The 14,556-nt window shown below is 35.7% G+C and overlaps 1 protein-coding gene across 2 annotated transcripts in view; it reads left to right on the top strand.

The window, feature by feature from the left end:
* Positions 1-13,833, top strand: part of SECISBP2L (SECIS binding protein 2 like) — a 34,176-nt gene extending 20,343 nt beyond the window's left edge. For both annotated transcript variants that reach the window (XM_072402406.1, XM_072402405.1), the window contains 10 exons: positions 1,074-1,157; positions 1,581-1,748; positions 2,144-2,285; positions 3,199-3,368; positions 3,772-3,904; positions 4,777-4,939; positions 5,514-5,734; positions 6,600-6,754; positions 7,381-7,600; positions 8,278-13,833. In XM_072402406.1, coding sequence (XP_072258507.1) covers positions 1,074-1,157; positions 1,581-1,748; positions 2,144-2,285; positions 3,199-3,368; positions 3,772-3,904; positions 4,777-4,939; positions 5,514-5,734; positions 6,600-6,754; positions 7,381-7,600; positions 8,278-8,897 — 2,076 coding nt within the window. In that variant the 3' untranslated portion in view covers positions 8,898-13,833. The remainder of the gene's footprint in view (positions 1-1,073; positions 1,158-1,580; positions 1,749-2,143; positions 2,286-3,198; positions 3,369-3,771; positions 3,905-4,776; positions 4,940-5,513; positions 5,735-6,599; positions 6,755-7,380; positions 7,601-8,277) is intronic.
* The last annotated feature ends 723 nt before the right edge of the window (positions 13,834-14,556 follow it).

The following is a 14,556-nucleotide window of genomic DNA, read 5'->3' as shown; positions in this document are numbered from 1 at the left end:
ACCAGAACAAAAAGCTAAGATACGGAGATGGAAGAGAGAAAGAAGAAGAAAGAAAAGACAGGCTTTTGTGGGGCCAAATAAATCTTTGATAAAAAAATGGAAATAGTAGGAGTAAGAGAAAGAGGTGGGGGTTTGTTGGAGTAAGAACCCAAGTTTGTTTTAGACGATAGGGATTGGTAATCGCATCACTGACCGCTGGCAGCCGTCCAGATAGAGCCCTGGCCCCTCTATCTGGATGGCTGCCAGTGGTCAGTGATGCAATTACCAACCTGTATTTTCTAAAACAAACGATTTCTTAAAGCTTCCACAAACCCCCACCTCTTTCTCTTTAAAGACTTGGATACTCTGGTTTACTCACAAGAGCCTACCAGCCTCTCACAATACACCCATCCTCCAAGCATACTATCTCCCTAACATCATATAGCATTGAGGATCTCCCAAACCCCCGAGAAGGCCCAACAGAGCGAAACGTGTCGGTCAGGGAAATCCAACCTTGTACGCATAAATATTACTGAAACTGTATATAAACTAACCGTTTGATGCTAGAACAGTACTCCTATGTTAAGCTAGGGCTAGCATATGTGGCCTCTGTCTAGCTTTTAGGATGTTTAACACGAATAAAGCTTAATTTTTTTTATCAAAGATCCTTTTGCCCCCACAAAAGCCTGTCTTTTCCTTCTTCTTCTTCTTTCTCTCTTCCATGTAATCCACAGGCTGGGCCTTCGAGAGGAAACTCTCTTACCAAACCAATATTTATCTTGGGCTACTTACTCTCTTTGGTTCACCCTTTTTTCTGTACTAAGCTACGGAGATGTTTTTTGGACAACTTTGAACTGACAACAAAGGAAGGAGAATAAAATAAATATCTTGCATAAAGTGAATATCTGTATGCATTTATGCATAAATGTATTTTTTTCCCAGCTTTCATTTTTACCCCTCCTTACACTGTATCAACACCATAGAACAATAATGTAGTGTAAATATTGCATTGGGAGACGAAAAGGTAGCAAGTATCTGCCATCCCAGTTCTCAAGAGTAGAAAGGAACTTTTCTTTATATTATCTATATTTTAGGATGAAGATGAGTTTCCGGAACTGAATAGCAGCAATGGGAGTTCTAGAAATGAGAGCACACAACCAAAGATGAACACTAAAGTGGTAAGTGGCTCAGCTTATACTTTACAAAAATTATAGACTTTATGCTGCAGTTTGATATATTCAACACATGATTGAATTCTATAAGTAGATTTACAAGAAAAAAGACAAAGTACTACAGTATATCACAAGTAGGAAAAGTCAGTATACTGACAGAAAAGGTAAGAGAGAAAAAAGGAAAGGAATTCACAGCTATAGGCTATAAAGCCAATATACAACAAAAGTCTATGAATGATCCAATAAATCCAATGGGGGAAAAAAGCAACCTATTTTTTTTTTCTTATTACTGAATACTGAAGTTCCAAAAGAAGTTTTGTTTTTTTTGTTTTTTTTAAATAGTGATGTAAAAGCATGTGGGGAGTTAATGTGGGGGAGTAAATTATCCATCTATTAACTTTTATTTATTTATTTATCTTTTATTTTCAGTTGGATGATTTACCTGAAAATTCTCCAATTAACATTGTTCAGACCCCGATTCCTATCACAACATCTGTACCAAAACGTGCAAAAAGTCAGAAGAAGAAAGCGCTTGCTGCTGCATTGGCCACAGCCCAGGAATACTCAGAGATTAGCATGGAGCAGAAAAAACTCCAGGTTTGTTATCAATTTCTTCATGAAAATATTAAAATACACTACACTACCACTAATTTTTAGATAGACAGTTTTGTTAATTTGTTAAATTAATGACTGTTACTGGTGGTTCTAAAACATCTATCCCCAAATCCTGTTGTATCGCATCCTGCCCACCTTCGAACGAAAACACACAATGCTGGTCATGTGCTCTTTTTGAAAAAAAATCAAGGTTCATACAAAAAATAAAACAATCGTACAGTATGGGTCAAAGTTTACAACCAAAAATACATGTAAAGTGCAATAATAAAACCATTAACAGGATCGTGTATAACCAAATGGAACCTGAGTATTGGTCATGTGCTCTTAACTCTGAGGGATGGGTATCATTACTAAACATCGTATTTATTTAAATTTAGGAAGCACTTTCTAAAGCTTCTGGAAAGAAAAGCAAGACTCCAGTGCAGCTAGACCTTGGAGATATGTTGGCAGAACTAGAAAGGCAGCAACAAGCGATGAAGGCTCGTCAGATAACGAATACCAGACCTTTGTCCTACACTGGTATGTATTCTTTCTTGTTACAATTTTTGTCTGTGGGTGAATCCCACTTGTTTTCAGGGAATCACCTGCCCAAACTTGTAATTCTATTGACAATTGATAACATTTATTCCAAAGTGAAAATAAACTCGCCTTCCCATGCTTTAGCGGCTGTGCTTCACCTAATCTACTTCTAGCCATGAATTGGCTGGGCCATAATGACCTTACTCTGGCTCATGCACATGGAAACCCCAAGCTGTGCATACTGTTAAACACATAAAAAATGTATTTTATAAAGATAATAAGAATAAGCCCAAGTTCAGTAAGCTTTATTTAACTTAAAGTGAAACCTTCCATCCTTTACCATTGCACTACTCTTGATCAACTACGATATCATCCATTTAAGGGCTGCGATGAAAAAATTGCTCTTATTCATAAGAGGTAAAAAAAGTGCACATTTATACCTCATGGATAAGAGCAATTTTTATATCTCCGCTATAACCCTGTTTATTTGGCTATAACTTTTTTTTTTTTTTATAACAAAGTAATACTTTTATAACAAAGTTTTTAAACATTTTGGGTAAAAAAAAGTAATGTAAGCAAAGATCAGTAATAAGAAATATTTTTTTTCAAGGAGTCCTTCCTCCCTGAAGAGAAAAAAAAATTATTACTGATCTTTTTTAATTTTTTTGATTTTTTTTTTTTGCTTTTATCTCTTTTTACCCATAACATATCAAGGTAACGTATCAAGGTAACATATCAAGGTAAAGAATAAGTATCTATAAAAGTGAATAAAAAGTTTTTTTTTTTTTGCAAATATTATTATATAATATATTTGCCTTTTTATTATTTTCAGTACAGCGCCACCAGTGCTATTTTATTGGAAATATTGTTCTGGTTGAATAAATAACTTGTAACTTTTTTTTTCTTCCTTTAGTTGGCAGTGCTGTCCCATTTCACACCAAAGAACATGCAAACAGAAATGTGTTTACAAAGGCCCAGACTTTCATGGCTTCTCCAAATCCTTTGGATTCCACTGCTCCAAGGGTCAAAAGAGGAAAAGAAAAAGAAGTTCCAAAATTAAAACGTCCAACTGCGCTTAAAAAGGCAAGTTTATTATGAATGCTAGTGCCTACAATAAAATGTATTGTTGATTCATTGGCATTCCAGCAACTCCAGGACTTGAAATTTCTTCCTAATCAGGACACTGTCTGGGTAGAATTTTTATGATCTCATCAAGGTTATGTTTTCTTTGCGTCCGTTAAACTGTCTAAAACATACTGCTAAGTTAGTTTGGCTTAAAAAAGAAAAACAAACATGGTAGTGTTGTCTGTAACAGCCAATCAAGTTTCAGCTTTAATTTTTGGTATTGCATGGTTAAACAATGGGAGTACCTGATTGGTTGGTATGAGAAACATTCTTATATCATCACCCCAGGATTTAATAGGTTTAAAATTCCTGATAATCTGAAGTGCATAGCTGTAACTCCTAAATTACTGTATTCATTTAGATTATCTTGAAAGAAAGAGAAGAAAAGAAGGGACGCTTAACTGTGGATCCAAGTGTTTTGAGTTCAGATGAACAGAAAGATATTCCCTTAAGCTTTACAGACGATCAGTCAGAGGAGCTGGCATCTCAAGAAGGTAATATGAAGTTATTTTTTTCAGTTTGTATATTTTATAAGGAAAACTAGGCACCCAAATAAGAAAGCTTATTTTGTTTAAGGAGCCATACCAATTCTGAAACGGCAGCAAAAACACCTAAAATGCATATCTACTTTATCGCTTACACAAGAGTTATCGGACAGAGATAGAAGTTTTCCCTAACAAAATTGTATCGGTAGGAAGCTTTAATGTATTGTTCAGTGCTACTGTCTTAGGCTCGTACACACATTACATGATTCTTGTCCAATAATCACCTAAGGGCTGATATTGGCATGTGTACAGCATTCGTAGACTGTCCTGGCTGTCCTGATCCACGGACCAGGAACGATCGTAATGAAAGTAAAGGGAAGAAAGTGCAGCGGTTGCCAGTCCATCGTTCTCCCCCCCTCTCCTCTCCATAGAGCAGATTAGCGCTATATGTACAACTTTCTTTCATGCCTCGATTACAAAAGAAAAGCAATGAAAGTATAGTACCATCATGTCAATGCTGTTTCATAGCTCAAACAGGTAGGATGAGTGATTGAATTAAAATACAGATCTCCCTCTAGTGCCAGATCTGTAAATCTGTTTATTTCAATAAAAAATATAAAGAAGATCAAATGTAAAATCATGAATTGCACATAACAAAAGTAAAGAGTGCAATAATCTTTTTAATTATTTTAGAACTGAAAAAATATTTTCAGAGCAGGAACAAATCTGCCTTTAGCTCTACATTCCTGTTCGCTCTTTTACTACATTGAGCAGTTATTTGGGTGTAATATGGCAATTGTTGTCACCCCAACATGCTGGGAAAGTGCCTATTTGCAACTGTATTACTTTACAAACTCTAATATATTATATGTTTCCCATAGATGCTGGTCTCAGTGCACCAAGTGATACCTCTCTTTCGCCAGCAAGTCAGAACTCTCCCTACTGTATGACTCCCGTATCGCAGGGCTCTCCAGCAAGTTCTGGGATTGGCAGCCCCATGGCTTCTTCAGCCATTACCAAAATCCACAGCAAGAGGTTTAGAGAGTAAGTAAAGTATGCAAATGAATGTAATCGGTTAAATATTGCTTTATGAGCAGTGTATCCGTGATGTTTGGACATGATAGGCAGACAAAGCTATAAAAAGATAGGTGAAAAAGCCAGAATGGCTTCATAATGTCTGGAGCACAGTAATAAAGACGTAATACTACCACGGGTAGTTCTTGTCACTGAGGAAGCTCAACACAATGGGATCTGACACAATGAAATCTGTCCATGGCACTGGATAGGAGGAAAATAAGGGTCAGTCACTGCCACTAGTGAGGGTCTTTCATTGACTGATCTATAACTGTATGTTATCTTTACACGAATATACTATTTGACTATATTTTGTTTACAAGTCATTGTAGCCTAGGCCATTTTTAGGAATATGCTTTAGTCCAGGAGTGCCTTGAAATATTTCAAGATAATAGGGGTGTTGTGTAAATTTGGAAGCCACAAACCTCGTAGATAATAGGCTGAGTTTAAGATGCTGAGCTCTACAAAGGTGTGTGTGTACATTATGTATGACCATGTATCGCTGTTTTTAACAATAATTTAGTGTACTTTTCATTTTTCCTAGGTATTGCAACCAAGTACTAAGTAAGGAGATCGATGAATGTGTAACTGTGTTACTGCAAGAACTTGTCAGCTTTCAAGAGAGAGTATACCAGAAAGACCCAGTAAAAGCCAAGTCAAAGAGAAGATTAGTTATGGGTTTAAGAGAAGTAACAAAGCACATGAAGTTAAACAAGATCAAGTGTGTCATTATTTCACCAAACTGTGAGAAAATTCAGTCTAAAGGTTTGTTGTCTTGATCATTTTTTTAATAACAAATATTTTCCTTGCAGATATTTTGATTGTTCTTTTCTGAACTTACCTGAAAATTAAGCCCCCTTTAGTTCATGTGATACTATGTTTTTAAAATGTTTTTTTGAGACCAAATACTGAAGATTCTAAATTACTATAGTCATAGGTGTCATCAACTACTAATATTTTTTTTATGACTATAAAGTCTGTCAAACCGTTTTGATTCTTAGGTGCCCTAAACAAGGTGTACAGTTCAGGTGTGCACACCCCTGTTAAAATGCCAGGTTTGTGTGATGTAAAAATGAGACCACAATAAATCATTGCAAAACTCTTCCCACTTTTAATGTGAATTATATAAACCGTACAATTAAATTGAAAAACAAAGAAATCTGTTAGGGAAAAACATTTAAGAAATAACCTACAAAAAGATTGATGCTTAAGTGTGCAGCACTCGATTGTTCTGTTGTCCCTGGAAACGATTACTAACAATCATTATTTTCAATGACAATTGCTTAGTAGTCTGTATAACGCTGTATGTAGTTATACATCACTGTGAATCTGATTCCTAAAATAAGTGCACCCTTGGTCTCCTTCATCCACAAGGCTGTTTGTGTCACCAACCTTCAACAAGTTAATCGGTTTAATTCAAATTCTGCCCATATGGCACTTTTTATATTTTATAAAAATACCAAACAATAAACTGTTCATATGATTACTAAACAATCTGCCAAGGCTGCCCAGTTTTGCATATATAGAAACGGTATATTGTAAGTAGATTTATTAAAAAACTATTTTTCAAGGCCACCAGTATTCAGACAGTATTATCCTTTTTTTTTTGTTTTATTTTTTTTTTTAACAGGTGGATTGGATGAAGCTCTTTACAATGTAATTGCTATGGCCAGAGAGCAAGAAATACCCTTTGTTTTTGCACTAGGAAGGAAGGCACTGGGTCGCTGTGTAAACAAATTGGTACCTGTCAGTGTTGTTGGCATTTTCAGCTACTCTGGGGCAGAGGTAAGATGACAACCCAAGTATATTATAATTAAGTCTTAAATATCAGTATGTGATAAACTATCAGTTCTAAATTTTCACAGTGACAACAATTATTTTACAAGGTTCCACATAACTAAAAATGTGAAATAAAGCTTTTAGATCAGCATATGGAGGCCAATCGTTCCAAATATTAAAAGGTGTCTGAATGGTATGCCATTAGGATATATGAAATTAATAAACCCTTGTTACACCCCATTTAAATTATCTGCTATTTCATATTTAAACTAGCAAGGAATCAATTTTTATCCTAACATTGCCTACAGATAAAGGTGATGTACTTAAATAAATGAAAAATGTGGTTTTTCAATGCTCATTTGAATAAAAATATCAGTAATTCCATGGTGTAATGTGGAAAAACGTAAATACACCATAAAACACCCCAGCAGGCATATACCTGTGGAAAAACTTTTGAGTACAGAGTTGCCTTCTGTATTTCTTTGACCATCAAATGTATTAAATATCCTAACAAAACAAAGTTTAGTAGTATTAAGTGAATATTAGTTCATGTAAATATATATTGTATGTACTGTATTCCCTAGGTTATCCTTCCTCCATAACCTGACTTGTTCTTCCTTTTTTTTGTATAGAGCTTATTTAATAACTTGGTATCGCTAACCGAAGAGGCCAGAAAGGCATACAAGGATATGGTGTCATCAATGGAGCAGGAACAGGCTGAGGAGGCTCTAAAGAATGTTAAGAAAGGTCCTCACCATATGGGTCACTCTCGCAACCCATCTGCAGCCAGTGCAATTTCATTTTGCAGTGTCATTTCTGAGCCTATATCAGAAGTCAATGAGAAGGATTATGGTATGTGGGGGTTTTTTTTTTGGTTTTTTTTGTTTTGCAAATCGCTATGCTGATTTATAAATGAGTGGATAAAATAACAATTTAGGCAACAATTAAAACTTTTATAGAGGATTTTGCAGTAATCTTTAAATACAAAATAAGGATAATTTATGTGTCTATTATGCAGAGTGTAATGAGGGTGGAACTCCAGACAAATAATAAGGGCTTGTGTCAAATTGCTTTGGGCCTGTGTTGATGGGCAATATGCAAATTGGTTTCAGGTGCCCTTGCACATCAGTTTGAAACGCTTCTAAGATCAGTCAAGGTTTATTAAAAGGTGCATGGGACCTACAGCTAACCTCCTTGTAAGCTGTATCAAGTTGCTTTACCTGTCTGCAGGTGTCAACACAAAGCTGTAAATCTATTTTTCTACTATTTCTTGATATGTACTCAACAAATTAATTTGCCATTTTCAATGTTTTTTTATCACATGAAATGCGATATGACAGAAAAAAGTCCTGCAATTATGGATGCCAATTTTAATATTTGTTTTCAAGGCATACCCACTAGTTTATGTATATATACAGTTTTCCATATTTACACTGAATGTATCTTTAATTTGTCTCCTTCCACAGTCCCATAGCGCATCAATTTATTTTGTGAGTTAATAATGATGTTTGTGCTTTTCGTTGCCACAGAAACAAATTGGAGAAATATGGTAGAAACATCTGATGGACTTGAAGCATCAGAAAATGAAGACTGTTCTGTGAGGACCGTGGATTCAGAACATACCATTAATGTCCAATCTGATAGTAAAGCCAGCATACATAAACAAACACCACTGAACACTCCTGGTGTCACTACCTCGGGCAGTAAACTGGGCAAGTTGAGTCCGGTAGAAAAAGAGGAGGTGAAACCAGATGACAATCTGGAATGGGCATCCCAGCAGAGTACTGAAACTGGATCATGGGATGGAAGTGGCAGGGATGTCCTCAACTCCTCCATGACAAGTACAACCAGCACGCTGGTACCTGAAATGCTAGAGGAAGATGATGATGATGAGGAAGAAGATGACGAGTATCACCAGGAACCTATTTCAGTAAGCAGAATAGAGTCCTGGGTTTCAGAGACTCAGAGAACTATGGAGACACTTCAGCTTGTAAATAGCCCAGAAGAGGATAATATAGAGCAGAGTGAAGACGATGATGAAGTGGAACCCTCTGAACATGTAGATCCAGTTGTTGAATGCAAGGAACGGACAGCGGAAAAGCTTCCTAGGAATGGATCGCAAACACAAAGTGCTGGGAGGGGTTTATAAAAAGAAAACTCTAATTCTAATTTTTAATGTAAGAAAACAAAAATCATTGACTACAACAAACTCAGGAATTGGTCCTTCTATGGAACTACTGGGAGAGTTTCAGCCATTCCCATATTTGTTTCATCTCAATGTTTTGCACTGTTTAAATGTCCAATCTGTATTTAATTCCATGTAAATAATTTTATTAATTGTGTTGTTGCTCTTCTTTACTTCAGCACTAGGGGGCACAGGAAGGAATGTTTCCATCTGTCAGGCAAAGAACGGTATGTGCACTTTAGTGTGCACTTGTAACACAAAACAAGCAGCAGTTCTGTTTTGTGTAGTTCATGGTTATTGTAAAGTTAACAGGGATAAAATATGATTTATGTCTAAATGATAACTGTAGTTTTAAACGAACCTAATATGGTTACAGCAGGTACTAAAATAGTTTTTAGAATTGGCCACATTGTATATGTTAGAAATCTGCTAAGCGCTACATGGACTGGTAAAGGGTGTCTGCCATATCCTTGTATGGAACTTGTATCCTTGGTGGAACTTGCAATATATAATTCTGGGTGGATCTGACTGAGTAATAGGCCCCAAGATCATCCTCCTATCTTGTGAAGTGACGGCCAAGTGGAAGGCTATGGCCAGTTGTACTATATTTCCCTGTTATGCTGCAAGAAAATCAAGGTTGCAGCCCCATCTTTTATGCCCAGTGTTTAGCTCCTAAGTATTATTCCCTCAGCACCCAGTGCATGCATGTATAGGGGAATTATGATATTTCATGCCATGTGTCCCAGGTTTTCTTCTGTTCCCTTTTCTGTTCACTTTTGCTATAATATTATTCTAAAAAACTTACCAATTCATCTATAACAAATAGTAGTACAACTTGTGTTATGTCCATCAAACATTTAATATACACACATTGATAGTGTTTACCATATCAGCTTCTGCTATCTTTATAAACACTCTATACGGTAAGGTAGCTTTTAGTTGTGGGGAGGCATTTAACACAAAATAGAAATTTTATTTATATATATATATATATATATATATATATATATATCACATAATAAAATAAATACAGCAAACTAAACTCAATATGCCTCCACTGTGCATTTTTTAAAAAAGCTAGGTACCCTTATATATTACCAGTTTTACAGTATTCACTGCAGCTAGTTCAGGTCTGCACCTTCCGGTTTGTTTAAAACTATGGTTATCCTTCATCATCTTTAGTTTGATAAGTGGAGTTTTACTTTGATTCTGCACCCTAATATACAAACATTTATACTTGAGGTAAGTTTTGTGTTCTGCAAGTAATTATATGTTGTTTTTTCAGTTATCTATTCATTTGATATTTATAATGAAGTTGTGCATAAATAAAATTGTTGAATCTATAGGGACAACAGTTTATTTTTTGTGCAGTGTTTTTCAGTTGTTAAGTCATTCTTTTTGTTTAGTAATGATGAGAGGTTTTTTTTCTACTGAACCACAAGTATTTGTGGGCTTTGTAATAACTGACTGTCAGTAGATCTTGCTCAGGGTCTCACAACAGTCTCAAACAGTTGCTTAATTGTGCTGTTTGCAGTTGTATCAATCTCCTGTGTAATAAATGGCTTTCAGTATCAGTTGTTACTTAGTCTGCAGTCGGTTAGTAGATTCAGCTTTGCCTAAGTTCCAATATCCAGTAGTTGGTACTTGGTAAAGTAAAATAGTATCATAAGATTGTACTTGGCATAAACATTTCAATATTTGTTTTTAGTGTAACTAGTATGTAATACTTTTTTCTGTTCTGTTTTTGTATGACTGTTTTAACTTTTATTGGAATAAATATTGCTAAGATTAGCACCTGTTATGAAGCAGATATGAACTGGCAGGATTTACTTATTAGTCCTCCTTAAAATGCAACCTAAAATGATGTGGTCCTCTTACTGTACATAGTGCAACTTCGTAGATCAGCCTTTGCACGGCAAAATACTTTGGATTGGTATAACCGAGTGTAAAATTGTTTATTGTATGTTCATGACAATTAGGTGCTGTATGATACAACTGTCTATATGGCAGTATAATGCTCTTTTTAATGATACAATAGGGTCTATGCCATGGGCTGGTTCAAGGTGGTCCTGTTTTTTGCATGTTGTACTTGGAACAAAGAAAGGCTAACTTTGTGTATAAATCAATGTTGGCAATAGTTCTGTTAGTTGTTTACCAACCAAGGAAACAAACAGAACTTGTTTTTGTATATATTGCATCAGTATATGCATCTACTGGTATGTAGATCTCAACATCTTTACTAGTTACTAATTTTTTCATAACCCTGTTTGTATTAAACTTTTGAAAAGTATACAAATTTCAGTTTCCATCAGGCGACTGACGTGTACAGTTTTAATTAAAGCAACCTGTTTAGTGACAGAAGTCATAAAATGCAGAGTATGAAGTGAGGCCAACTTTAAATGTATTCGTTGGCTATGCACGGTGGGGCAGCTTTTTGTGCAGATCTTTTGCCACAATGATGTTAGTGGTTATTGGAGACCTCATGGGCGGGGCATTTGTTCAAAAAAAGTGTCTGTCCGCCTGTGTATAGGTGACAGGTACACTTTAGACATGAGTGGCATGACTGATCTTAGCTTGCAAGTATTTTAAACACCATCTTGTTTGTGGAAATGACAGAATTACAAATTTGTAAGACATTTTACTTATCGGGGATTATTTCCCGTCTACATGTTTGCATTCTTGATCCCAATAGAATGTGTTATTTAGCTAGGTAATTTTTTTTATTGAGCTTCAGTCCGTTTTCCTACTTATTTTGACAAATGTGTCAGAAAAGGAAAGCACTGTGACTAACGGTGTACGTTAGTAGGTAGTGAAAAAAGATTAATTCATCTTCATAAAATGTTACATGTCAGGAATGATTGATATGCAGCGCATAGTAAATGCAGTTCCAAATTTTTCAGTTTATTTCCCAGGAATTCCAAGATAAATCCTGTGTTTTTTAAAAGATGTTACCCAGATATGTATTAAATGTTTCTTCTTTTCTGACTGCTTTATGATTGGGTGACAGTTGAGATGCCCAGTGATAAAGGAGTTAGAAGTTTGTGCAAATGCATCATGAACGTCGTTTACAATGGATAACTTGTAGCTATTTTAGGAGAGGCACCTTAGCTGAAACCAAATATTGTTTGCCCTCACACAGACTATATACTTCTTTCTATTAGCCTGTGCTGTGGCCCCTGAAGAAAAAGAAATACCGGTAGTTGGTCCCAACGATTTCAGTATACCTACCCAAACTAATAGATCATACTGAGGGGAATTACTTTTCTTTTCTAAATCTTCCTTGTCAGTTCTTGTTATAGTTTTCTGTAATCTTTGCTTAAGTGAGAAATTAAAGCGGAACAAAACCCGCAATTTCTCACCTAACTCTCTTCTGTTGCAGGGCGGCGCCATCTTCTTTTCTTGCTGCAGATCCTCTTCGGCTATCTTAATTGCCTATGCCAAGATGATGTATCTCCCTCACAGGGAGGGAGGTTCATTTGTTCCCGGCACATGCAAGGAAAGCCGGAATTGTTTGGCCACCAATGATAAACTGCGTGTGCAGCTCAGAAAATTTTGATAGCTGGGCGGTGATCAGGCAGGCAAGAGCAACTATTGCAGAAGGGACATTGCCTGTCCAATTCTGCAGTGACCACCTGCCTGATAGTAGATTTTTGAAGGTGGGATATTAGTTCCACTTTAAAATTTCCAAAGTGATTATTTAATGGTTTGTATGTATATATAATGTATTTACATTTTGTGTATTGGTCTTCCATTTATTTCCGTTAACATTGTCACTGGGCAATGAAAAGCACGAAGGTTAAGGTTGCTGTGAAATATTAACTGTGGCCTGGGATTGAGGCCTTTATCATATGGAGTGTTTTATATATGGATTGTCATACCATTAAATCAGTAAAACCACTGCTTAAATCCTTCAGAGTTTGCAAGGATTGTGCTTACTATAGAAGAATCCTATGAGTGGATTATTTAAACAATGTTCTATATTATTACAGCCAGGTAAAAGCATCATTTAGATGTATGGCTAGTGTAAACATGCCTACAGAAGAAAAGTCTGCTTTTACCATACATTTACCATGGTGTGTAAGGTAACGTCATGGCAGATTGTGAACCGTTTATAGCCAGTCAGGAGCTCGTAGTACATCCTGAATTATTTCAATACACCCAGCAAATCGGCAGTAGTGAAACTCTAGAAATGGCTTTCCATTTAAAAGGAAATATTCAGTCAGTATGTCCAATCTTCCAGTGTATGCTGTGACTGGGTAAATATAATTTGAATGGCCTGGTAAGGTAGGCAGCGTAAAATCCACATCATTCACTTATTCTTCACGTGTTACTGGTATTGTTCACTGAAATGTACTGTTGCTAAGTATTTGATGTACTGAAATATCTGGCAATATTGTATTGTTCTTTTATTGGTTCCTCTACACATGCCCCTGAGATATGGTATGGCAAATATTGCTAGATTTAGATGACTTATACATATAATAATAAGAAGAATTGTGATATGTTGCAATGAGTCCATAACCTCATTAGCTGTGCCAACAAGTCTCCATGATTCTGAATGATTTTTATTTATAACAGGCATGCTTTATGAAAGAAATTACACACATTTCTGAGAGTAACCTTTTAGACTGTGGAATTTTTCTTTTTAATTCTCATAGTTTTTAACTGCCTTTCATCTGTTCATGTGCTTGCTTAATCTGTATACTTTGTGCTTTGCTCCTAATGAAAACAATAAATCAGCTGAACTATATATGGGAACTAGTATTCCTAAAAAAACATGAAGTTTTTTCTGTATGAAGGATAATACTATTTTTATTGTTTATTTTGGATTAATAACTGCTTTTTGCACATGTAAATACTAGTGAATTTTCTTCCTTCTAATAAATGATTATAGATACAATGTGTCATTTTTGTATATTTGTTCTTAGGAATGAAGGATCATTCTCTCTATGCTTAAAACAAAATGCTGACCAATGGTGGTTCTTCTCAGGGTCTGAACTGGCAAGTAAGGATTGCTATTACAAATGCGTCTTTTCTTTATTCAGACAGCACTATTTGCATATATTTATCTAGAAACAATTTCTGAAGTCTCCCTACTTGCATTTTGTACTTCCATGGCTTCACACATACATAATTGTTAATAAAAAAAACAGGACAGGACATGGACAGGAAAGTTAATATTATTTACCAGGATTTATGCAGCTCCAACATATTACGCAGCGCTGTACATTTAATTTATGCAATGTTGCAAATGACAGATACAGACAGTGACACAGAAGGAGGGGAGGACTCTGCCCCGAAGTGCTTACAATCCAAGAGGTGGAATTTAGTTCTGTTTTAGTTAGAGAATTTTTAAATAGAAAGTTTTTATTATTAAGAATCATCCTGTCAAAACCAACCTGTATACCAATAACAAAGAAAATAAATATGTTGCCATAAGAGGAATAAATAGTCTCCCATTTCTAATTTCTGAAACTGCAAGTTGTCTGGCAGCCCCTGGCTTCACTTATATAACACGTGTACAGCAAGGGGCAAGCAATTTAGTAGCTTACAAATCTCTCTTTAAAATGTATGTTAAGGTCAAACTTTTTTTTCTTTTTTTTTTTTGGGGGGGGGGGGGGGG

Source organism: Pyxicephalus adspersus, chromosome 2 (genome assembly GCF_032062135.1).
Source record: "Pyxicephalus adspersus chromosome 2, UCB_Pads_2.0, whole genome shotgun sequence".
In the NCBI taxonomy this organism is placed as follows: Eukaryota; Metazoa; Chordata; class Amphibia; order Anura; family Pyxicephalidae; genus Pyxicephalus; species Pyxicephalus adspersus.
The sequence above is the reverse complement of the archived record's forward strand: the minus strand, read 5'-3'. Positions and strand labels throughout refer to the sequence as shown.